The sequence below is a fragment of the Odontesthes bonariensis genome, chromosome 23, assembly GCF_027942865.1.
Source record: "Odontesthes bonariensis isolate fOdoBon6 chromosome 23, fOdoBon6.hap1, whole genome shotgun sequence".
Lineage (NCBI taxonomy): Eukaryota > Metazoa > Chordata > Actinopteri > Atheriniformes > Atherinopsidae > Odontesthes > Odontesthes bonariensis.
In genome coordinates, this window is record NC_134528.1 from 29,014,718 (window position 1) to 29,040,781 (window position 26,064).

The 26,064-nt window shown below is 43.8% G+C and overlaps 1 protein-coding gene across 3 annotated transcripts in view; it reads right to left on the reverse strand.

Annotated features, from left to right (window-relative positions):
• Nucleotides 1–4,054: 4,054 nt before the first annotated feature.
• LOC142374412 (uncharacterized) overlaps nt 4,055–26,064 on the reverse strand; it is a 47,632-nt gene continuing 25,622 nt past the window's right edge. For all 3 annotated transcript variants that reach the window (XM_075458086.1, XM_075458087.1, XM_075458085.1), the window contains 17 exons: nt 22,198–22,340; nt 18,285–18,466; nt 16,724–16,983; nt 16,402–16,639; nt 16,138–16,321; nt 14,589–14,715; nt 14,274–14,354; nt 13,587–13,763; nt 13,214–13,494; nt 12,636–12,784; nt 11,394–11,478; nt 10,443–10,557; nt 7,451–7,582; nt 7,164–7,358; nt 5,047–5,194; nt 4,751–4,916; nt 4,055–4,671 (listed from right to left, as the gene is read on the reverse strand). In XM_075458086.1, the coding sequence (XP_075314201.1) occupies nt 4,258–4,671; nt 4,751–4,916; nt 5,047–5,194; nt 7,164–7,358; nt 7,451–7,582; nt 10,443–10,557; nt 11,394–11,478; nt 12,636–12,784; nt 13,214–13,494; nt 13,587–13,763; nt 14,274–14,354; nt 14,589–14,715; nt 16,138–16,321; nt 16,402–16,639; nt 16,724–16,983; nt 18,285–18,466; nt 22,198–22,340 (3,077 nt within the window). In that variant the 3' untranslated portion in view covers nt 4,055–4,257. The remainder of the gene's footprint in view (nt 4,672–4,750; nt 4,917–5,046; nt 5,195–7,163; nt 7,359–7,450; nt 7,583–10,442; nt 10,558–11,393; nt 11,479–12,635; nt 12,785–13,213; nt 13,495–13,586; nt 13,764–14,273; nt 14,355–14,588; nt 14,716–16,137; nt 16,322–16,401; nt 16,640–16,723; nt 16,984–18,284; nt 18,467–22,197; nt 22,341–26,064) is intronic.

Sequence of the window (26,064 nt, forward strand, 5' to 3'; positions counted from 1 at the left end):
TATTTACTGTCAAAACTGAACTGAAAAAAAGCTCACCCTGCTCTGATTGGTCAGCTCCAGTGGCCATATCTTTTTAAAACTCAAGAAAGCAGTTCATTGGACGTACAGGTGGTATACGCCCCCGGGTGAGTCATTCAATCGTTTCAGCGTGTTGAATTGGTGCTGCACCAATCAGAGAAAGCGATTATTCTGATTGGCTGTTCAAGCATAGTTGGAGAATCCATGATTTTAGCCACTTCATGCGACTTTCCTTCAGCCTCTTCCTGTCATGTTCTGTGTCTAACAGGCCGAGCACTGCCGACACCACTCCAACAACACAGCTCTCAGTATTCATATCCTCAAACTATGTGCTAATTTCTATGGTAAGCAAACAATAAGTGTAATAATCAACAAACACTGTTTTGTTATAATTTCTCTATTTATTCAGTCTTATAGCTCCAGGTGTGTCCTGGCTGGCAGTTTATTCCAACACTACAGTTTTTCTGCATGATGGTTTGGTGTAGAAGAGGCCTAAGATAAATGGCGTTAAGCAGTTAAACGTTAAATTGGAATTTGTAGGTTATTTGGCTTTTACACTCAGTATATATCACAAATCACAACCTACCTGCTGAGGCCCCAGACCTCTCGGGCCCCACAGCCTAACATTCACTTTATTAGTTACACTGATTATAAAATCATTTGGTTTGAATTATTTATTAAACACTATTAAAGCACAAGACTTGCGTTATAAGTACTTGAATACATAGTTAAATAATCAAATTTGAATTTACAAGCTACGCCTGAATGCAGCATGGGTCTAGTACAAAAGGGCAGCTATGCATGCCAGAAAGTGTCCCACTTCCAATCTAAATGTGGTATTTATGAGAACAAATATCACATGTTTGTTCTTTTTCTCTATCAGGACATTGCGTTTCACTGGTTCCGTGAAACAGATTGTGAGATACTGCTCTTTCTCAAAGAATGGTCCTATCCAGGAAATCGTTCACTGATTCCCAAGGGATAGCATTTATCGCTGGATGTTAAAAAGGGAGGCGCTTTCTCCCAGAATATGTTTCTGACCGCTCCACCAACGCTTGTCACATAAGTGCCCTGCTTTGAAAACATGACCATCATCCAGCAGTTACACTGACTCCGGCTGTCAAACAGGGATCTGTGAACCGCCGTGTCTCCTTTACAAGGAGATAACACAAATAGGGACATTTCAGCAGGTTTTGGAGGGACATTATAATAAAATGAGACATTTCCCCCTGCAGAATCCACATGTTCACAGCTGGGCAGAAGAAAGTTTGGTCTTTGAAGAGTTCTAATGATATTTGGAGGAGACCGGTGAGGGGCTCACATGGAGGATGAGCTCTGAGGGCATCTGCACTATCAAAGTACAGCTCGCTCCGTGTGACAGTTTAATCACCTGAAATGATGGCGTCCGTTTCACTTGATTTACCTTAACCTTCAGCTTTCATCATCTCCAGCTGTCTGGTTGCGATGGCAGAAACAGTCAGCGCTAAAGAGCAGGGTTCCCGCGGGGTCTTAAAAGCATTGAATTTATGAATTTGGAAATAATACCTTAAAAAGACTTGAAAAAGTCTTGAATTTTGATATCTGGGTATTAAAATTTGTGCAGTAACTTCTCCGTATCACATTCTCCTCAAACGTTTCATTTGTCAACTAGGCCACTATTATTTTGAAAAGCCTAAATAACGTAGCCCAGAGGACGTAGCTTAAATGAAGAGTGGCGGAACCAATCATTGAGAACTCAACGCTGCCGCTACCGCTCCGCCCCGGGTCCGATCACATTGCTACAGCACTGACACAGACCGCAGCAACAAGCCAAGCAGAAGCGTGAAAAATCAAGGCAAATCTCAGCAGAAAACAAGAAAGTTTAACTTACGCCGTTATGTTGTTTTTTTAACATTTGTTTGCGTTTCCTTGCTTCCCATTTCTTGCTGGGATTATGGGGAAATGTAAATGTAATGAAGCGTGGCGCGAGAAATAATCATTTTGTCACTGGTTAAAACCAGTGGACAATAATGTATACGAGGCTTTTTGCACAGTGTGCAAAAAGAGGATTCAGCTTGGTACCATGGGCTTGAAGGCTTTAGAGTCTCACGCCAAGTCCTCCAAGCAAATGAATAATATCGAAGCGAAGGATGAAACTCCTTCCATCGCCGGGGTGTTTCAACCGGCCAACGCTAGCCAGTTAGCTATGAATGTATCTGAGCTAGCAGATAACGTTAACCAGCCAACTGCTAGTACAGCCCCTCCAGTTACGACCGTCACCGCAACTAGAATAGATCTGCGAACAGCTTTTGGGTCCACACCAACCATGAAAGCAGAGGTGTTGTGGACTCCTAACACAATGGCCAAACACCATTCATATAATGGAAACGAGGGTATTTCAGAGTTGTTTAAATGCATGTTCCCCGATGCCGACATCGCTGCCACAATTACTTGTGGTCCCGAAAAAACGGCGTACATAGCCAAGTTTGGTTTAGCTGTGTACAGGGGCGTCTGTAGCTTGAGCAAACATTCGGGGCTGTAGCCCAGACATGAAAATAATTTTTAACGGGGGTCAGGGGGTTTTTCCCCCGGGATTTTTTTTAAAAAAAGGGGGTGTTAAAATGAAAATTTAACACAGTTCATGACCAGCTGCTTAACATGTTGAATGCCGAGCTGTGAATGTTGGCATTCATGTTTTGATAAAATGCCGAGATCCATATATCCAAATGCTGACATTGTGTCTTTGTTAGCCCGTGCGTTCACACCAAACGCGATGCGAATATTCGCACCGCCTTCATCGCGCGATTGTTGCCGCAGGTGTAAATTAAATTCCATCGCCTCAAACGCCTCTTTCGCGCGAGTAAAAAACGAGTGAATAGCTCAAGGGGCTATCCATGGCTGATCGCGTCCTTGTACCTGCTGTGGCAGTCCGAGATTCGTCTGAAACGCACACGCCGTCGTGTCTGGGTCAGTGACATCATCCGGTGGTGCATTCAGCTCGGATAATTTCATCGCCTTCTCCAGGAGTTGCGTCTGGATGACGGCCGCCTCCAGCGGCACCCCAGGCCCACCAGGACCCAGCCCGACGACCCGCTCGGGAGGACCGGCGCCGCGATCTCTCGGCAGGACACCAACCACAGGCGCCCCGCAGCTGAAACGGAGCCGCGGCCCAGCTGCGGAGCGCCTGCAGCCGGCGTCCCGCCGAGAGATCACGGCACCGATCCTCCCGTGACGGCCGCTTCCAGCAGTGTTTCGGGCCCGCCGGGACCCAGTTTGTTGGCCTGCTCGGGAGGATCGGTGCCGTGATCTCTCGGCGGGACGCCGGCTGCAGGCGCTCCGCAGCTGGGCCGCGGTAGTCTATCACCGCTCAAAGTGTGGTCCCGTGACGGAGCTCTCCTTCTTTTTCTTCTTCTTCGTTCTTCTTCTTCTTCTTATTATACATATTTTTCTTTATGTCAGTCCAGAGAGATTCGGGGCTGAAGCCCCGAATGACCAGGTCTCTCGACGCGCATGGCTGTGTATATTAAAGAGGAACTGGTGTCCAAGGTAAACAAATCACCGTTCGTTCTTATGTTCGATGAGAGCCTCAACGAAACGACAAATTTTTTAGTTGATTTTCATTATTTATAGTTCTCTCTACTCCCCATATTCTCAGCATGGAATAAGTAGCTAGCTAACATAACCAATGTTAAAAAACAACTTAACTGTGTCAGTTAAACTTTTTTGTGGTCTGCTGAAATTTTCTTTGATTTTTCACACCTGTTTGGCTTGTTGTCTGTGTCTGTGCTGTGGTGTTGTCGCGTTTACTACTGCTATGCTGCAATGTTTCATCAATGCTTTACACAGTCCACACTTTCATTTGTTTGAGAAATAAATGAGCAAATTAAAAAAAAAAGTTTTCTTTGCCGGTAGGTCTGTGAAATAAGCTGTGAAATTGGTATTATTTTTTTTATAAATGGTCTTAAAAAGGTCTTAAAAAGACTTAAATTTGACTTGAAGAAACCCGTAGCTACCCTGGAGGAACCCTGAAGAGGTAGACAGTAACTTCTTCAGTTGGATGAAAAATTTTATTTCAAAGGAATGTTTGAGTATAGGTGAGTGGTAATAAAAAGGGTTAAAACACTCAGTGTGGCCACAAACGCTTTGAGGATAAAAGTAAAACAAACAGTGGGATAGACTTTAAAAGACATACAAAACATTTTTAGGCTGTGGTGCTGTAAGTCGGCACAGTGCAAATATCTCCCCAGCCTCAAAAAGAAGCTATACAAACAGATAAAGTGCCAAGTCTTTGGTGTGGAGATGTTGTGCCAGGTTCTGAATGCGACAGAGGCGTGCGTTCTGGGCGTCCCCTGCGCTGTACACTCTGAAGATGTGGTAGCGCTCCTTCTCTTTCAGGGCAAAGTCCAGCTCATTGGCAGAGAGGTGGATGAACGACTTCTCTTTCTTTATGGTGGACTTCACCTCCACGAACACCACCCCCAGCGGTCCAGCGGCTCCGAAGGTGAGCTTGAAGTCGTAGGGCTGGCCGCTCTCTCCGCTCTGGTTGCACCACAGGACGTGCGTGGGCCGCCCGGGGTCGCTGCTGTCCCTCCAGTGGCACAGGAAGGAGTTGACCAGCTGCTCCCCCCACTCGCCGATGGTGGCCACGTCTATCATGTCGTCGGACAACACAACCTATGGAAGAAAGGCGGGATTTTAAAAAAAAAAGCTCAACTGCGGCAACAAACCGCTACTTCAGAGAGAATATACTGACGGTGGTGGGCTTCTGGCAGGTGAGCTCCATGTCCTCGAGTGTGGCCTGTGAAGGCTGCACTTTGTTCCAGAGAGGGAAGTCCAGGTTCAGAGGAGGACGCTGAGTCTCTGCAGCCGCTGCAGTCCCTTGGAAAGTACCGGAAAGCACCACAGCTTCAGGTACGCTTCTGACAGACATGAAAAAAAGACACAAAGAAGGAGAGAAAGAAGGTGGGTAGCACAGGGATTGTTTACCGAGTGAAAACCAACATCTACATGAATATTTCAAATGTTCTGAAATGATGAGAAGAAGCCTACAGGCTGCTTGGAGGTGGTTGGTCGCCGGGTGCTTGGACAGGCTGTACAGATGGAGGACTCGGTGCTGGTCTGGGAGCTGTGAGGGGCTCCTCTGCACCCCCAGCGCTGTCAGATTCAGTGGTCTTGCTCTGTTGGCTGCGCTCTGTCACTAACAAACACCAACAGAAGAACAGACCATTCACTGCATGTGCTGTGGGAAAATCCCACCGTGCAGCAGAGTTTAACTTTGTGCTCTTTTGTTTTTGTTCATATTTTCACATGGAGTGTTACGTATACAAACAGCATCCCTGTATGGTGTGAGCAGCAGTGCATTATGGGATCCCAGTTTCTACAATCAATGGACCTAAAACAGCTTTCTCTGCAAATTAAAGCTGCACTCATTCATTTTCAGCCCCATGGGTGAAAGGGTACGGACATTTTCACATAAGCCGCATTCGGACAGAGGAGTTCTAAGAACGCCGTTCTAAGAACGGTCCTCCTCGAATTCCGTGCTGATAACTGTCCTTCTCCAGGGGAACTGTTTCATTTTGGATTCGCACATGAGTCGGGACCTTGATAGGGACTGATGCGATGCAGCCGTCTGCGACAGCGACGTGTTGCTTTAGCGCCACATTCAACAACAAAACAGAACAAAACCCGGTAAAAGTAAGGAGAGAAGAAAAAAACACCACCAAGAAGCTAACATGGAGAGCGGGGAGGCCACCGTGTTCATGGTCTGCATGACGGTGATATTAATCATGGACGATCACATGGGGCGTCTAACATGGAGGCTGGAAGAGCTCACAGAGAGAGTCAGGAGACGCAGGATGGAGCGCAGGCCATACTTCTTGGTTTCATGAAGGAAGGAGAGCAGAGCGCCGCAGACAAAGGAGACCACGTGGAGGTTTAACTTATTAAACACGCCAAGGTTGTGTCCGTGTCGTATGAGGAAACATTTCAACCTGACAACATGACAAGGGGCGGAGCTACCAAACACCTCCGTCAGATGTGTTCTATAGAACCCAGAACAGACCCAGCTGAGGAGAAGGAGCTAAAATGGTTCCAGGAACTGAGGGAGATGGTCCCGAGTTCCTGTATGTGCGAATGCGGGAGAAACCGGCCCCGTTCCTGAAAAGGTTACAGGAACTGCCAAAGGTTCCTACAGTGGGAATGCGGCTAATGTGAGACAAACTTGAAAGTGAATATCTGCTCTGAGCTCCTTTCTCCTCCAACACAGCCTGAACCCTCTCAGACGAGCTTTCTGTCCTTTCTTTAAGGAGTCTTCAGGAATAGTTCTCCAGGCTTCTTGAAGGACATCCCAAAGCTCTTCTTTGGATGTGGGCTGCCTTTTGTTCCGTTCTCTGCCAACATGATCCCACACTGCTTCAGTAATGTTGAGCTCCGGGCTCTGGGGAGGATTCATCCCTCCATCAGACCTGCTGCCACTGATTTTCAGCCCACTTCTTGTGTCATTTGGCACAGCTCAGCCTTTTCTCCCTGTTTCCCTTCCTTAAGAACGGCTTCTTGACAGCCACCCTTCCACGGACACGGGTCAACTGAAGGTCCAGATTCATCTCTCAGGTACAGCACCTGAGAGATGCATCTGACACTTCTTCTGTCCTCCACTTTTTTTCAGCACACACTGCACACCGTGCTGAGATATTAGTTTTCAGCTAATAGCTCTTTGGGAATCACTTTGTTGGTGAAAAAATACTATTTCATGTCTCTCAATTTATGTCTGTTATCGTTGGACAAGCTTCATAGATGCAGCTAAAGAAATGGGAAGGAGTGACTTGTCTTTGTGACAGGCTGCTGGTGTCTATGCTCGAAGGATTCATAGGTCAGTGCAAAGTGGTTTAACCAAAAAAAACACATTCCTCCGAAAATGGTTGGGTACAAGGACTTGACTGAAAATGAGTGAAAAAGCAGCCAAGGTCCAAAGAAAAATGTGGAAAGACCTTCAGAAAGCTGGAGAACTATGGCTCAATATCCCTTTAAAAGATTACAAGAAATTCTGACTGCTTGGAAACAAAATATAGAAGAAATGAGGGGTGGATCAAGACTGTTCAGTACTGTAACTCTCAAGCAGTTCAAATACAGTTGATGAGATGCAGAAAGAGACAGAGGTTTGTTGAAACCTGGAGGCCTTGGTGTGTTGGCGGGGCTGAGGACTCTCTGTTGGTCTGCAGGTCTGATGCTGCTCCTGGGTGGCTGGTTTCCTTCATGGCTGCTCCCTCTGGGCCCGACCTCCCTCTCTGGGTCCCGGTCTTTAGGGCCAGCAGGGGGAGGCCACATCTTCATGACGGCCTCAACCGCACCGCTGCCTGCCTGACCTGGTGGAAACAGTGAGAAATGAAACGTGGTTTTTAATCACAATGAAAACAAGCCATATTTTCATTTAATTCTCAACAAATGTGCCCACTACCTGCGCGAATGTTTCCTGTATTCAGTATAGATGCTCGAGGGGGCCAGCAGGCCAGTGTTTGCTCCCCATCGGCTGGAGCAGGGCGAGCCGGCTCCTCAGGCGAGCTAATGGAGGAGTAGCTCCTTGACATCCCTGGTGGAGGACAATTTCAAGAGAGAGAAAAGACTGGATAAAATGATGCACATTATGAGCCAGTTTCAGGACTCTTATGTCATAAAAAGGGGTTTTGCAATGAGAAAGCCTTTGATGGTAGTAATCCTTGCGGATGTGTGTATGTGCTCTGTGCTGCAGTGTGGGATCTGCTCCTCTTGGTCTTTGAGCCTTGGCAACAGCTGCTCTTTTATGTTGCCACACACAGGAGTGAACAAACCTGAATTAGCATATGTGAGAAAAACACCAGTTATCTGATTGTTTGTGTGAGACTGAAGAAAATCGCTGAATGTTATGAAATGATAATGGAAATGGGGGCAAGGGTCACGGAGAGAACTGGAGAATCTGCAGATGTGAGACTGAGCGGAGGCAGCAGCGAGTTGTTGGAATTGGTCTCGTGCTCCAGTTTTAGCACCGACCGTATTCTACATCAAACTGGAGCCTCTCCCACTTTAACTACAGATGCAGATGCTTTACCCTACAACTGTTGTGACGGCGATAATTTAGGACTTTGTTGCATTTTAATGAGATCAGTGCACCATATATCTGCCTGCTTTTTCTTCAAACCGACTTCACTTTGAGGCTCACAGCACAAGGCTCCATCTGTCTTTAGATGCTTTCTCACTTTACCACATGTGGCAATGAGCCTAAAACCACTGGTTCTGTGTCTGGTAAATACTGTATAAACCCCATTTGTAGAAAAGTTAAGAATTTTGATCTAATTCAATAAGTACTTATGTCTGTCATTTGTTGAACCAACTCACTTGTTATTCAGAGATGTGTAAGTATAAAGGAAATGATTTGAAGTGTCTTTACTTGTCAAAATGATTGAATTTAGAAAATAGAGAGAAATGTAAAAATGATGATGGTGGCAACACACTCAAAGATTTGGGAAAGAAGAAAAGAGAGAAAAGTCTGTAGAACATAACAGCATTCTGGAGGATTCTACTGTCAGCAGATTAAATGATGGCAGGTAAGGGTGCCAGGGTTTGGAATAAAAAGAGGAGAAACATTATTCACTCAACACAGACAAACGCTGCATTCACAAATGTGACTGGAAACTGTGTAAGAAGGAAGTCATACATCAACTGTGTACAGAAACGGCCCCAATTTCTCTGGGCAGGAGATCGTCTCAGATGGACAGAAAAGCAGTGCACACGTGTTCTGTGGTTAGATCAGCAGAACAAGGCCAGACATATCTCATTCTGCTCCATAAACACACAGAGTGTTGCACTGAAATGCTTCCAGTTCAGATCGGCCCACTGAAAACGTGTGGATCATCAAAAGTGTCATTAAAAGGATTACAATGAGGTTAGCCAGTGAAGATGTGTATAAAAAAAGAATATGTATGTAACTATTTGTACATACAAAAGAAAGAAAAAGAGAAAAAAAAAAAAAATCACATAAAGGGCTAATACATAACAAAACACCGCACATTGTTCAAAAAAGGAATGGAAAGAAGTCCAATACTTTTTTTAGTTTCCCACCCCTTTTTAACTACTCTTCAGTTTGTAAATATCCTAACTACAATACACCTATATAAATATATACCATATATACACTTCCTAAATATCTATATAAATATAAAATCACAAAAATAAATATATACTACACACATTTCCTTGTAAATATAAATGTAAATATATCTATATATCTATATATATATAAAACTATCCCCATAAATAAATAAATATATACCATATACTAATTAAATTACAATATAACAATTAACCCTATTCTATTTATATAATTATTCCTAATCGTCCCTAAACATACTTCCTCTTCCATGTACTTGTTTAAAAATATTTTTTTGTACCTTTTTTTTTTAAACAGAATTATATTTGCACTTTATTTTATTTCTGTCTCCAGACTAAAATGTTGGTTAAATAGAGGTTCTAACACTAACAAGTTACAGATTACAGCCTTAAAGCCACTGTACTGTGCAGATTCTCTCCCACCGGGTTAAAACATCGGTGTCTGGACATACGGAATCCATGTTTAAGATAAAAAGAAAAAGTGCTCCACGCTCTTGATGAAGGCAGGCATGTGTACAGCTGTATCTGGGACTGAAAACTTGATCCTCTTCCTGTGATGGAAAGGGTCTTTACTCTGCAGATGAGAGCTTTGAGACAGGCTTTGGAAAGTGCCAGTCCCAGATACAGCCGAACACTTCATCCCGTTCGACGTATGGCTGCCACATACAAACACACAAGGGTGGAAATGCAATTTGTTGATAACAGGAATCATTAAAATCTTATTTTGGGTGGGAAATGAGGCATCTTAACTAAAGCAAAACAGCAGCCACGGTGTCCAAATAGAGTTATTGTTGGATGTTTAGGAAATATAACGAACACTGGTGTTTTAATTATAAAAACTAAACTAAAAGCAAGGTTTATCAGTGACATGTTAAAACATTGGACCAGAAAGAAGTCACTGTAACATCTCAGTTAAGTCAGTCATACCGTTCTATAAGTTTGCTGACATGAAGTAGGATGACCTAGCGCTGATGATGAATTGTGCAATGTATTTCCATCTCTTACCTAAGTGTGTGTGTGTGTGCACATGTTTCACGTCATAATGGGGACCATAAACGGAAAGGACACCTGCTTTATGGGGACTTTCTGTAAATGTGAGGATCAAATTGCAATCCCCACAGGTACAAAGGAATTTTTGAGACTTGGTTTTAGGGTTAAGTGTTTGAATTTAGTCATGTTTAAGTTTAAGGTTAGGATCAGGGTGAAGCATTCAGTTGTTCTGGTTAGGTTAGGGTAAGGGCTTAGACTTAGACATTGGCTATAGAAATAACCAGTGGCGTGTGCCAGTGTGAGAGAGTCTTGCATACCTCTGTCCAGGTTAAAGTCTCGTCTGATAGGCTCTGGGACCTCCCACTGCTCCTCCTCACTGGGCAGCTCTTTGATGTCCTCTTTGTTCAGGAATCTACTCAGGGCTTTTGGATCCTGCATGGACATTCATTACATTTACTGAGTAAGGGGCAATATTCACAAAGCTAATATTTAACATAAAAAATAGTTTTGAATCGAATATGTTCTAAATGCTACAAGTTTTTTCATGGTGGAAAATGATGATTCTAATTACATGGAAGACAGTGGGCAGATCCATTCAACATTTTGTTTACCGTAACGTCCTTTTTAACACGAACACTACATGATAAGACTGGCACTGAGTAGATCTGGCCTTTCTCTCTTTACATTCTCTTGCCAGCAATGGCACCATTAAACATTCTTATTAAAACTTTGATGATCTACTTAAATTAATCTGCCAGCATGATACATTTTCTGGAATAGTCTAAAAGGTAATGTAATAAGCGGATATAATACGTCCAGAGGCAGATCTGTTCACAAATTCCGCTTATCCACTCATATATGTCAGAGCTAAACATGACTAAACTGACAATCATTAAATCCTTTAATCAAACAGTTTTTACTTTGAAAAATCCAGATATTAAGTCAAACATTCAAATGATTGATTGTGAGAAGCAGCCTTTGCTCTGCTACACAAAGAGGCTTCACAAGAAAAGCACCACAGCTGAGGCCTGATGCGTGTGCCTCTGCGGTGCTGCTCAACAGAGAGGAGGGCAAGTTGCCATATAACAGAAACGTGACTCCCTCCAGGGAAAAAGCCATTACTCGTAGCAACAGTCAGCTCTGCAGTGATGGTGGTGTGCGAGCGAAAAAATAGGGTGACAGGATATGAGGCCGAGACAACGCAAAGGCTTTTTTCAATGGCTATGGATTAGTGATCAATGCATACCGAAGGAGCGTATATCACTTACGCTAAGGGAGGTTATCAGACCGCTTAGAAAATGCATCAGCTCTTTCCTGTGGCTGATCTCTGCGCAGAACAGTTTCACCAGCTCCCTGAAACACACGGGAACAACATTACTAGGTACTGCACGATTCTGGAACTCCAAAGACAAAACATGCGGGAATGAACATCAAAGATATTTCATTGCAAGGAATTTCTTTAGGATATGTTTGCAATATTTATTTCAAAATGTCTTAAAAATTTGATGAATGCTGAAACTAATCAATTAAGACATGGTCATTTTAAAAGGACATTATGATAACCTGGTTCCTCCCAGGCTTTGATATCAGGTGAATACAACTTCAGATGAACAAATCATAGCGGAATACACTAAGTAATTATCAATTTCAGGAAAATTAAGCCAAAATATAGAAACAGTATTTGAAACACTAAGCACATCCCACAATTCAACAGCTTGTAGAGCCACTTTTAACAGGAATAACTTGAAGTAATTGTTTTCTCTTTGACATTATCAGTCTCACATCATTGTGGAGGAATTGTGGTCCACTCATCTTTAGTCCTCTTGAAGTCCCACCACAACATTTCTATCAGGTTGAGGTCTGGACTTGCAAAACCTTCAATTTTTTTCTTCTTCAGCAATTCTTCAGCCAAGCTTTAGCTGTCGGACAGATGGCCTCACATTTGGCTCTAGAACACTTCGGTATACAATGACTGCAAGGTGCCCAGGTCCTGTGCCCAGATCATCAGCCCTCCACCACCGTGCTTTACAGCTGGTGTGACGTGTTTGTGCTGCTATGCTGTGTTTGGTTTCCTCCAAACGTGCTGCTGTGCATTATGAGCAAACATCTCCACTTTGGTCTGCTCTGTCCAAAGGACATTGTTCCAGAAGTCTTGTGGTTTGTTCAGATGCAGCTTTGCAAACCTAAGCTGTGCTGCCATGTTCTTTGCAGATGTCTTTCCTCCATGCTACACCTGAATGTTCCAGACCAGCTAACTGCCAAAACTACTGCTTTTTCAAGTAGTTTTACTCACCACAAACTACAAAAAAGAGTAAATAACCTGACTCTGGCTTCTCAGTTTCGAAAATCCTGGCACCTGTAAATAATCCACCATATTTCATATTTTTGAAAATAATCCATGATCCAGGTAAACTGTGGAAATGTCACCTTTCCACTTCCAGCGTTTGAGCATTTTCATAATATTGAATCAATGTGACAACAGGAGTGAGTGCTTTCCATCAGACACAAACCTGCAGATATCCAGCTGGGCATCCAGGTGATCTTTCTGGATATAGAACTCCTTCTCGTCCTTCAGCATGCAGATGACATCCTGTAGCTCTATCACTGGATCCTCACTGTCAGGAACATCCAGCTGGTAGCGAATGTACAGCTTCCCCACCTGTAGGCAGTTAGACAGCCACTTAGAATGTACATCTGTTTTTATTGTGTTTGTCCACTGCTTCAGCCTTTGGGAGCTGTGTACTTAATGATCAATGTAGCTGTATTCTGTATCTATAAAGTGGGGCATTACAAAGCCAGTATAGGACTATACATTTCAGATCAGTGTGTACGTATGGCACTGAACTGCTTCTACTGAGCCTCCTCTAAACTTGAAGAAAGCTCAGCACCTGCTGCTGACCACTCACTGAGCTCCAGCCTAACTAAATCAGTCGCTGGTAACACGCAAAATTCAAACCGAATGAAAGACCCACGATTTTATGCTAGTAACCTTGATGGAAGTTCATGGTCAGAGATTCGTGCTGAAAATCTGCTTTGTGAATGTCTCGAAGGCACAAGCGGTGCAAACTCCCTCAGAGTCCCTGCTTACCTGTCCAAAATGAAGGTGCTTGATTTTATGTGCTACATTCCTGTCCGTCAGCTCCGAGTAGACTTCAGCCAGTTCGTCATGGTGGTAGAGGAACCTCTGGATGTAGGGGATGACAAAGCGCACCATGTCCTGCATGGACGGACAAGGCCTCAGGTTCTCAGTTAGTGGCTCTGATTTGACACAGTGGGAGAGCTGACGGATGTCACAGATCTCCAGAAACAAACGTCTGTCCTTCTCGTTGAAGGCGAGCATTGTAGCTCGGTCTTCTGCGACTGAATGACCTGATGGGCATTTATACAGCAACACTGTGACTCTTTCTCTCTTTGAAATGATTTTCTGACATAGACAACACATTTCAGTAGCAGCAGCGTACCAGCCTTGCTCCTGGGAGCGGTCCTCTTCTCTGCTGGAGGCAGGTTGAGCAGACACACCTGCTTGTGAGGTTTGAAGATCTTCTCCAGCTCTTTGTCGTCACCGATCATGGGTTTACGTGCTAGACTCACCCAGCTGTTATCCTTGGTGGGGAAGACCCTCTTATCGGACACCATTCCTGAACACAAAGCAAAAAGACAGACGGACAGAATGAGCTCCAGACATTTAGCACCTGACTTTGGTTGTCGCTGTGCTAGCAAAATGATTATTGGGTAAACATTCAAAAGACAGATGCTTGCGGTATGTATCAACGGACACATTTTCCCCTTGCACCCCTTCTTCATTGCTCCTCAACGCTCCCCAACAGGCAGGTGGGTGGTCACCTCATTTTATACCCATCTTATGGAGCAGAAAGTCTTAGAATGCACAATTAAAATCAGAATGTGCCCGTAACAGTTTTTTTCTATTGTTTCATCCACATGAAAATAATTTTTTCCTTCAGACGGTGTTTCCTGCAGTCTAAAGATGACTTCAGTGCTGGTGTGGATCTGCACTGCAGACGTACAGCTAACTGCTTTTAGTCTGCTGAATTTAAAACATGTGGCTCACGGACAGCCAGCTAACAGAAAGTCTGTTTGACTGAAAAGGTAATGATGGCTGTGGTGTGTTTGCCATGCATGCCGCTTACCTTTCAACGTGGGGCGGTAACCAGTAATTAACTGAGGGAGATTTTCCTGGTCTCCAGTCCCTTGAAGCTTACACTTATGAGCTGTTTAACATAAAGAAAGACACTAAATTACCTCACAATCTTATATCAGCATATAGTATCTTTACTCAGAAAAATGAGGGAAGATGGAGCTAGTCACATAAGTACAAAGACATAAGAGTTGGTGAGCAAAGACATAATGAGCTGCTGACAGAAGGGACAGAGTGAGAGGAAATGCAAGACAGAGAGTGTGAGAAAATGTCTGAAACAAAAAGCTGGCAATCAAAATGTTCGTACCCAGTCTGGCATAGAGTACTGACACATCCTGTAGGACCTCATAAGTTGGTATGGGAGATGAAGAGCAGATGAGTTCCAACAAGCCAACGTACTGCTTCATCGTGGGGCTGTGATCCACATTCAGCGTCTATACATTTGAGACATCAGAAATTCATTAATGGTGTGCATTAGTGCGCTTCTGTAATTGGCAAAAAACAGAGTTTCAGCCAAGAAAGAGCCATGAGCCTCCGTAGTAACATTTGTCCATAGCTACATTACACAAATGCATGAATAAATGTGACTAAGTAATAATTCCACCTGTCTTCCTTCACCATCTCACAGCATCGGCTTTAGCTTAAAAAGCTAAAGAGCTACCACTAACGGAGCTCTGATTTAAAGGTAGGGTAGGAGATCCTGGATTTTGAGTCCAGCGAAGCTGCATTTTGAAAATACACAGGTAAAAAGTCCCAACCCTTTTCTTCACTTTCCCCCGAAGGCACGCCTCTAGAGTACATGAACGCGCACGAGCACAAAGGTGCACGAGCGCTGTTCTGACAGCAAGCATCGTTGCCGTATTTAGTATTTAGTATTTAGTTTATGCTAACTATACGTTTAATAATGCTAGGTGCTAGCCAAGCTGGCTCTAGTTTAGCTTCCTGCCAAGCTTCTGGATGCGTAATTCGTTCACGGAGCAGGGTACGCGCACAGGGAGAAGGAGGGGGAGGGAGGAGCAGATTGCAGTTTGATAGACGGCATCAGTATCCAATCATTGTACGTTCTAGAGGCCACTAAAACTTTTCATATTTGTGTCAAAACTTTTAATTAATTGGTTGCAATGGGGGTGTGAAGAGTATTTCAAGCAATATGTAAAAAAATGTTCCAGAAAAAGATCCCCTACCCCGCCTTTAATTTAGCAAAGCAGGAATTTCCGCGTCTGCTTTAATCTTCCTCCGTTTATAATCAAGGTACCGTGAGGGCATCATAAAGCTGCCACTGTTGTCTTTGTGCTGAGGGACAACAGAAACTGAACGGCAATAACCAAAGAGGGAAGGGGTTCGGCAAACAATTAGATGACTTAAAGAGACTCAATGAGTCCCATTTTAGGCAAACAGCAAAATGATGTGAGCTGTCAGTCGCAGTCCGAAAATGTGTCCTGGCTGACTTTAGGGAAAACTGAAACTGAGACGAGCTTTAAAAAGCACAAAGTGTTCAACCTGTTCAAGAAATACTGACTAACCTCCACTCTGTGTCTCTGTAATCAGAACTAGCTCTCCAGTAATTTGCTGGTTTTAGAGGGCTTACAGTGACACACAGAGACTCATTTATGATTCCACATACCATTTCACAACTTATAAATAGTAGGAGATTTACAGGATTTAAGCAGCTGTCTGTGGAGATTAAGCTAAACGAGGCATGCCAAGAGGTCCCAGGCTGACGTGCATCTTGTGTGACTCAGCCAGTGTGAATTTAATAGGATGGAAATTTGATCTGTGCTACCTGTTAGTAACAGACATCAAATATACTTCCACAAATGCTCTCTGTGTGAACTGGCCTCAACGGAGCGGCTTACTTTGAGGAAGAACTCTCCCATGCCTTCCAGCTGGCTGTAGAAAGGAGCCAGGACTTTGGGATCCTGGATGGGGCTGTCTGCTCTGTGGGTCAGCGGTCTGTAACGCTTGAACATGGTGGTCGTGTCACTCCAGCACACCTCTTTCAGGTGGTAGAACCGGCCTGAACACCACTTATCAGTAGGTCTGTGGAAACAAAGTGCATTTGGTGACGTAGGGGTCAAATTTTGACAATAATCCAAAAAACAAAATAGTTGAAGACACACCTGCTCTTCTCTACGAACACAGCGGGAGTGTGCTGGAACAGCTCCTTCAGGCGACTCGGGGGACAGTTTGTATGCAGAAAGGTGTAGACCTTGTGGATGTGCTCAACTGTGGTAGTGAAATCTGCTCCCTGTGTCTCGTCCTCGGGGTGTCTCTGCTCCTGGTCGTCGGCCTCCGGTTTGACACACCACTCTTTCAGGTACTGAATCAGATCATCCACTGAGACACTTTCTCTCATCCCTAAAAGACGAGACAGAAAGTAAAAGCGAGCCCATCGTTTAACGGCGTCGACCTGCAACAGCAGTACAGTAGGGACACGCTCACCTAAAGCTCTGCTGAACACGCTGGACTGTAGGTCCACATAGTAGACGTGAGTCGCCAGGAGGTCGGTGACTTCAGGTGACTTCAGATAAACCGAGCCTGGACAGAGGTACTTCCTCTCTTGCCGTTCTCCCTCCAGCAGGCGATAAGCTGGCACCCATTCAAGACTGTCCAAGAAGTGGTAGAAGGAGGACCTGGTGTTTTTGATGGGTCGTCCATCGCTGTCCACCACCTGGGCTGTGAGGTACTGAGAGTAGCAGTGTCTGCAGGATCGGTGGAGGAAACAGTCAGAACGAGGAGCATAAAGCATGCAGCTGCACAATGATGGGGGAGATTTAATGTGGGACCACAATAATTACAGATGATAACCTCTTCAGCTGGAGCTCAGTAATCTTGATATCTCTTATGACGACTCCACAACAACGCACAAGTGTGTGACCCAGATTCCCCTGCAGAATATTCCGCACACAGCAGAACTGGAAGCACTGTGATGTCAAACTGGTCGGTCACCTGACTGTCGTTTGCGTGCGTGTCCTCACAGAGTCATGGTCAAATATAAAGGAAAGGGAGCTTTTCCATGTTCACTGCACTTGTCTTAAAGGGACCATACAATGGACACTTTCGTATGCTCTTTTTATCCGGCTTTTTGCTTTGCTCGTAACATCAAATCTCATCATTCGCTAAATAGAAAACAATTCTTTCTTACGTTTTTTTACCTTGGTAATTACAATCTCCCATGTGTAACCGAATGCACAATCAGTGCAGCATTGGTAACTGCTGTTACGCAAACATCGGTGGAACAACCCATTTAAGCAACAGTTCTTTAGGTTAGCAGCTAAAAAACAAACAAAACAAGGAGGATTTGGGTGACCTTGAAATCCAGAGTTAATGGAACCGGCTTTTGACGGAGAAATTACAAGCCAAGTTCTCAATGGTGACAGTAACCGTGCAGACCGATGTGTTCGCACACTCTTCCCTTCTGGGAACATCTGGACATGCAGAACTGTCAGGTTGCACACCTAAAATGTCTGCTGTTGATGTGCTGTTTGTGCAAACTATGCTGTCGAGGATTCAGATTAAGAAGACATGGGATGGCATGTGTCTTGTAAAGTGTAAATCATGAATTACCTGAATCATGCATTTATAATGGTGAAAGTAATTCACAGAGGCACGGGCTGTGTACACCAGTCACCCGAGTCAGTCTGTGAGCTCGGTTCCTGACCTGAACTGCTGATCAGAGTACACTTAAAGCAATTTAATCCAGGTTATCAATCTGATCTCTAACTATGTCAAACACAAGGAAAACGCTGGCGTGTCACTGCTTTTCTCTGCAGGAGAAAAATAATTTCTAACACAGTAATCACTTAGTGGCCACAACAGGAATAATGAGGATTACTTCCTGCATCCAACTAATCCCTGAGCCATTAACATTGCCATTAACTCCAAACACAATAGAAGTGTATTGAATGTTCTGGTTGCTAAAATGGGATGATATTCAGTGGAAATAACATGACACAGAAGGAGAGACTTGTTAAGTATGTGTGTCCCGTGGAGTGAGTGTTACCCTGTGTCCCAGTTTGTCTCCAGCAGCTCCAGCAGAAACATTCTCTGCTGCAGGAGGACAGAGCCAGGCAGCTGGGCTGTGGCCAGGGTATGCAACTCCTCACAGGGGTAGTCATCGAGCAACCAGTCCTCCCCTGGGTGTTGATGCCATGTTGCACTTTCAGCTGACCAGAGACTGGAGGCCTGATGGGAGTAGGAAGGGAAACGTTAATAATGACATTTCGCTTAAGTGTTCTGAGGACAGTAATGTCAGGTGTGTTTCCAGAGCCACTAAAAACAGCTGTTATTAAACCTCTGCTGAAAAAGGACACTCTTGACAAGACACAAATGAACAACTACAGGCCCATCTCAAATCTCCCATTTTGAATGATCTAAGTCCCAAGTTCCATCCTGGGACCTCTTCTGTTTAACATCTACATGCTCCCACTAGCACAGATTATAAAAAACAACAAAATAAACTACCATAGCTATGCAGATGACACGCAGAAATATATTACAATGTCACCAGGAGACCGAGGCCCTGTACAGGCTCTTGGTAAATGCATTGTGTAGATTAATGACTGGATGTGCCAAAAGTTTCTCCAGCTAAACAAAAACAAAACTGAGGTAATTGTCTTTGGAGCCAAAGAGAAATGATTACAGGTCACCACAGAACTTCAATCTATACACCTAAAAACTACCAACCAGGCCAGAAATCTGGGTGTAGTGATGGACTCAGACCTAAATTTGGAAAAACACATTAAGGCAATAACAAAGTCAGCCTACTATCACCTTAAGATTATATCAAAGTTAAAAGATCTGATGTCTCATTAGGACCTGGAAAAACTAGTCCATGCATTCATCTTTAGTAGGCTTGATTACTGTAACAGCATCTTTACAGATCTACCTAAAAAGTCCGTTAGACAACTGCAGCTTATTCAGAACTCTGCTGCTCGAGTCTTCACTGAGACCAAAGAAGTGGACCACATCAGTCCAGGTCTGAGGTCTTTACACTGGCTGCCTGTCCATCAGAGGATAGACTTTAAAGTTCTGATGCTGCTCTATAAAGCTCTAAATGGTCTAGGACCTCCTGACCCAGTATGAACCTTCCAGACCCCTCAGGTCATCTGGATCTGGTCTTTTATCAGTTCCCAGAGTCAGAACCAGACATGGAGAAGCTGCGTTCAGCTTCTATGCTCCACATGTCTGGAACAAACTCCCAGAAAGCCTCAGATCAGCTGAAACACTAGCCCCTTTCACACTGAGACCCACTACCTTAGCGGGTCGAAATTGCACCTTCGACCCGCGTCGAGCAATGTGAACGCTTGGCGTGTTAGGTGACCCGTGTCGCCTGAAGCCGAGTTCAGGGGGCGTTACCTAGTGGCAGAGCGTCACACGAAACACATAAAATGCTGGGTGTGTACAATGACATAGGCACAAGCCATGCGTCGGAGGTAGGGTTAAATAGAGTAGAGTAGAGTAGAGTACTATTTATTAATCCCGAAGGAAATTAAGGTGTCAAGTAGCAAACATTTATCAATACAAAAAACACAAGGCACTGTACACAACATTGCACATATAACAGCCATATAATGTTGCGTGTACACCAAGAGCGACCTCCGCTACCCTCCATAGAGAAATAATGATTTCCGGCGCTCAGGTAGCGTAGGTGCGTGCACACCAAGAGCGACCTACGCTACCTGAGCGCCGGAAATCATTATTTCTCTATGGAGGGTGAGCTACCTGGGCTACCAGAGCGGATTCTCCAGTGGCGAAGCTACCTGAGCGACCAGAGCGGATTCAAGCGATTAAACTCAAGCTAACTTTATGGTAATGAGCTATGACGCATTTCGGCGAAAACCAATGACAATCCACAGATTGTAGGGGTCCGACAATCCGCGGGGTTCGCAGAAACAAACATGTAAACTTTGGTTCCTATCCAAACAATAGTCATTTAATCCTGAGACTGTTGCAATTGCGTGCTTCAATACAATAGTGTAGTAACCCCACGCATACCTTTCTCACTGCAATTAAGTTTTATTTCGGATTTTATTTCGAATTTAGTTCATTTTTCACAGCTGCCTCTGCTATTCCTGCTCTTCTCAGGTGTACCTAATGTAGTTTTACATCATTTGTAATATGATATATATCTTCTATAACAAATTGTAAATAACAACACGTTTATTTGTGTCCCTGCCCTCTTTTTCCTCATGTTTTTTTCTCGCGGGGGTGCTGCACAGCCGCGGGGCCTTTAAGAATTGAACATTCTAAATGTGACGTCACGAGCTACCAAAGCTACCAAAGCAAATTCTCAAGCGAAGCTTCTTCAGCTACCTCCGCTACCAGATAGCGGAGGTCGCTCTTGGTGTACACGCAGCATAACTCTTCCATATATTACACATATATCAGCCATATAGCTCTTCCATACAATCAGCAAAAAAATCACCTTGAGGACTCGTTTTTGCAATTGTATATGCAGTTCATGGAGATGTTATTTTATGGGGTGTGGATGGTTACAACGTGGGATGCCGCCAAAGAACATATGCGGACCTATAGTCGTATAGTGCGAAGCACTATAGTCCCCGAAATGTGGCGGTAAATAACGTCCTCTGCTCGGAGGCTGAGGAGCTCGCGGACCTCCTTGTCTCCCCAGTTGGCCATCTTCAAAAATGTCTCGAACTTGATGTAGGCTAACACAGAGTGAAACTCGTCCTCACCTGTGGCTGTTGTTCTGAATCAGCTGTCCATCCTGTCTTTTAAACTCCTCATGTCACGCCACGCCCACGTCCGACCCGCGTTGATTGCGTTCACATCAAACTCGGCTCGGCAAAAAGACTAGGGTCCGACGCGGGTCGAAAGGCGAGTCGAGTTGACGCGGCAGCCCGGGTCGGCAGTGTGAACGCAACAGCGGACACGCTAAATTCGCGGATTAAACGCGGGTTATTCCTCAGTGTGAAAGGGGCTACTGAAACACCTATTTTCAGCTGCATTTGAATAAAGCTCCAAATCTGAAGCTTGAGTTTCAAAACTTAATCACATTTTAACTACTGATTTTATCTGATTTTATCTATTGTTCTTATTTCTTTCTTTTTTGTTTAAAATTGAAATCATGCTTTTTATTTCTACTATTTTAATGTCTCTGTAAAGCACTTTGAATCACCTTGTTGTTGAATTGTGCTATACAAATAAACTTGCCTTGCCATGCCTTGCCTAATGACAAGATGGTTCAAAAGAGTTTTTTTTTTCATTTGGAGTCCCTTTCGCACTGATTTACTTAATTTGTCAAGTAGTCTGCAGCTCAAGTCAAAACGGAACTGAGAATTTAATCACCACAACTGAAACCTGATGCCCCCAAAGTAGCAGCTAACCCAGAAACAGACAAACAGAGGCATTTTCCCAGGTAAATAACTTTAAATAGAAGAAATAAGAAGTTTGACATTTAATTTTTCGCACCAGGTGTGTGCTCCATCTTTAAGCCTAAGCCATGTCAGTGCCATCATTCCAACGTTACATGGAGGCAACAGTGGTCACACAATGACAGACGGTATCATCCTAAATCCACACTCTATCCTTTGTTGTTTCAGCTCAGCCTAAAACAGGCATCAGGAACATCTGTGACATATCTCATCAGTCACTGCTCATCCTCAGCTTTTGATCTCTCCAGTCGTGACTTGACTCATGAAACGCTTCACATCTTCATCCTTTAATCAGTACCTTATTTGTCATGATGACTCACAGGTGCCTCTGGTGTCCACGCAACCAGCAAATACTGTGTTCTTACACAGCCCATCCCTAGCTTTTTATCATGTGTGCTTACACTCATGAGGATTACCACGACCTTTAGTCTTTTTTTTTTGTTGTTGCAATAAATTGCATGCTGACAGCATGGGCCGAGTGTGTGTGAATAGCTGTGGTAACTGGGATGTCCTTCCTACCAGTTCTTCAGAGCTGAGCGTTCGTCTCTCTTTGCGGATGATGAGACCGTCCCTGACCCCCATTCGGCTGAACAGCTCTCTCCATCCTGCCACATCGCCGTCTGTCAGCACATAACAGGGACTCAGCAAGACCCAGTCACAGCCTGGTGGAGGGAGAGCAGACAGGCAGAAGGAAAAGGTCAGGGTGTGCAAATGCTTATCTTCTGATATCAGTTACTCAGTCATTAGAGCAAGGTGTAACATCAGGAAAACTCATTTTGCTGGATGGAAGATTGCGACTTCGGTTTACAATCATCAGAATCAGAATTCTTTTGTTACAGCTGGACCCATTTAAAGAGCATGAAAAGGAATAGACAAGAATAATAATGAATAAATTAACCAATATAATATATATGCAATCGTAGCCAAAACCTGCACAGTCTCAGGCAGGGGTGGAAAATGGAAAAGGGCCAGAGGGGTGAAATTCCTTTGTAACTTATCCTCAAAATCCAATATAAAACATAACGGGCAAAAGAATCGTAGCTTAACATCATGTTCTTTCAGATTAAAAGACTTACACCCCATCTTGACTGAACGCGAGCGAGCGCTTGATAAAAAGTGATTAGAATGCGTACTTTTCAATCAGCTTGTCCTGAGTTTTCAGTGCAATCTGTTGGTTTTCTTAGCTAGGAAATTGTTTTTGAATTGGCTCTATATGAACGAATTGGATTATTTTATGAATTATGATTATTATTAATTAATTGAATTCCAATTGGCTTGAATTGGACTTACTATCTAAGTGCCTTGAGATGACATTTGTTGTATTTGGCGCTATCTAAGAAGCTGATCTTTACCCTGGAACAGCACCCAATGGTTTATGACCCCAAATACCTGTACCACAAAGATTTGAACCAAAGGGAGGCCGCATGGGCGGTAATCGCCAGAGAACTCGGTGTTTCAAATGAGTACTTTCTGAACTAATAGAATCACTCCCGACAAAACCGTCACGCTGCATATCAGGACACCCTCGCGAAATTTCGTCGTCGTATCGTGTCAGTTTCGCTCGCTTGCTTTCAGTCAGGATGGGGTGTGAGAGCTGGGCTGATTTTAACTGATTTATTCCTTGAATAACTCCAGCTCAAATGTTACAACCTTCAGTGATCCTTTTAGAGACTTTAACACATTAACAAGCATCTGAGTTTATTTACAAGACAAATAGTTTAGTTTCTCTCCAGCAAACTTAGAATTTTACATTTTAAAGTTTTTACCCTGAGAAAACCCCCAACACTTTCAGTGTTTGAAAATGCTAATTCCACCCACGCCAGTATCTCCACCCACCAGCAGCTGAGACTGGACTGTCCTGTCTGTTACACCACAGTGGGTTCTGTTACTGAGGTGGAATTCAGCTGGACATGTTTCAACCAGAGAGCCATTGCATGTGGAAGCATGATAACGGTAATGGCTCACTTATATTGCTTTCAACAAAATTGGGGTCACAACAACCATAAAAACTGAACACTGTGGTATTGAAAAAAATTTTTTTTTCATAATGCAATTTGTATGTATTGAATGTTAAATAAGTGCTCAATAAAAAAGAACAGTATTAAGCCTTGAAATCAGATGTGCAATTAACCTCCTTGCTGGACCCTGGATACATCATTCAATGATCTCTCCGGTCAGGTCTGTAGCCATAGGTGCACAACACTGGCTCCCACCCTCTGTCCTTCTCCCTGGGGCTTCGGTGCAGAGACTTCCCAGCACTTTCATCATCTCTTGTGTCTGACACTTGAGTTTTTTGCCTGCATCCAGGTCCTCTGGTGGGTAGCAAAGCCCTCATTGGCCTCCCACCAGAGGACCCTGCTTTCTCACACTCCTTCCAACACAATGCACCTACAAATCCACCGATCCAAACGCCAACATAGATCATTTGCTCATACTCATTAAATGTGACCCACAACCCCATCTTGTAAAGTAAAAAATAGGGTAATAGGACTCATATGAGCATTTCCATATCGGACCAGACACCATTCTCAAGTCTTTCCTTTAATGAGCCCCAAAGTCCTCATAAGGAGGTAGGAGGTGGGGGTTGGATGGCACATCACACACAGTGCTTCCAGTCATAAAACAACTGCATGAAACGCATTCAAGACCAACACGTGACATCAGTTTTTTCCCTTCTGAGTTCAGTTAAAGGAAAACTCCGGGGCATTTGAAGTGCAATCCCATTGCTAGAGGTTGTCAAATACTGATAGTAGGACACAGAGAGGTGCGTATCTGCGCTCCCTGTGTGGAGATCGCGCTGTTCGCGCAGCCTGTCATGCAAGGCTAATACGTGGTGGCTAAGGGGCAAGCGCTAACCCTTCCACGTAAAACAACAACTTGCACACTGCAGAAACGTCACACCACTTTATAAACCATCCGACAATAAAAGTCACAAGCCTTACCATCAAAACCATATGCATGGTTCTTACATTACTGGCATCGGGACGTTACAAAACAACTTTATAAACAGCATGTAACTCACCGGCTGGTTGTAGGCTCGCGCATGTGAAAGCCCAAAAGAGTCGATGGACGATAATCCCATATACAAAACAATTAATCTTCTCTAGAAAAACTGCGTTCAAGTATTTAAAACATTACAACAATACATGCCCAGTAATATTGTTGTAACCGCCATTGAGCTGGTTGCTTTGGTAACGTGTAAACACAACACATTATGTAAAATCTTGTCACTTCCTGGTGGGCTTCAATAAATAACAAAGTTGTGAACTGTGGTATCTCAGCCCCTGGGGTGCTCCAGGGCTGCTTCAGGAAGACGGAAATTGAAAGTCTATGAATACAATTGTTAAGCTGCAGCTACAAACAGCAGTACATGAGAAGCAGGCAACCAGTATCACAGTTTAAAGTAAAACTGTACAAAAGTATAAATAACTCATTTCTAAAAGGAATTTATGTCGTGCTTTATTAGTTACTCGTTTTGTTCTAATTAATAAAAAAAATCGCCAAGTCTTTGTTATCATGTGTTCTGATGTTTAAAAAGAAGAACCTGAAATGTGTCAGATTATCAGGTGGTAAGTAGTGAAAACTTCTTCAAAAGAAGAGGAAGAGCACAATCATTTCACATCATTTTGTCCACACTCTTTCCTTCGAAGCACAGGTAGAATGTTCTGATTCTTTTTTTTTTTTTTTTTTCAGATTTTCACTCCACTGCCACTTACATAACATAAACGCTCACTGTACCATGTTCAGTACACCCCTGCATCTCATGCTTGCTTTGACCTCAACAATGAAGCAAACACTGCACCAACAACAGAAAACACACACACACAGAACAGAAACTCACAGCTGACTGCCTACGTTCACCCACAAGCTTTGGTGACTTGTTTTGGTTATTTTGGTTGACCGATGTGGACACTGAACATTTTTCCTTGCACTGACACTGTCAGAATGCTTACATGACGTTAGAAAAAGTCTAACTTTAACCAGAATATAAATGGTAACAAGTTAATCTGGCTGAAATTAAACAAAGTTGGACAAACATACCCAGATAATGGGAGCTGAATAACTCCTGCATGTATCTATTTAATCGGTCTCAAACTGGCTGGTAAAACTAATAATAACCACAAGAGATAGCGTGCATTTCCGTTGGGGAAAAGTTTACAGCATGTAAGAAATATACGAAGCTGTAAAGCTGTCCAATTCACCTTTCAACATGGTAGTATTTGTCCACAGCTTAAGTTTTGGTCATTTCTTAGTGACATAATACCGAGATTTGCAAACCCGGGTCTCGGTCCCAAGACGGCACCACAGATCACAGGAGGATGTGAGAATTAGATTTGCTCATTTAAAAAATAATAATACTCTTCCTGGAATATCAGCAGCCTGAGT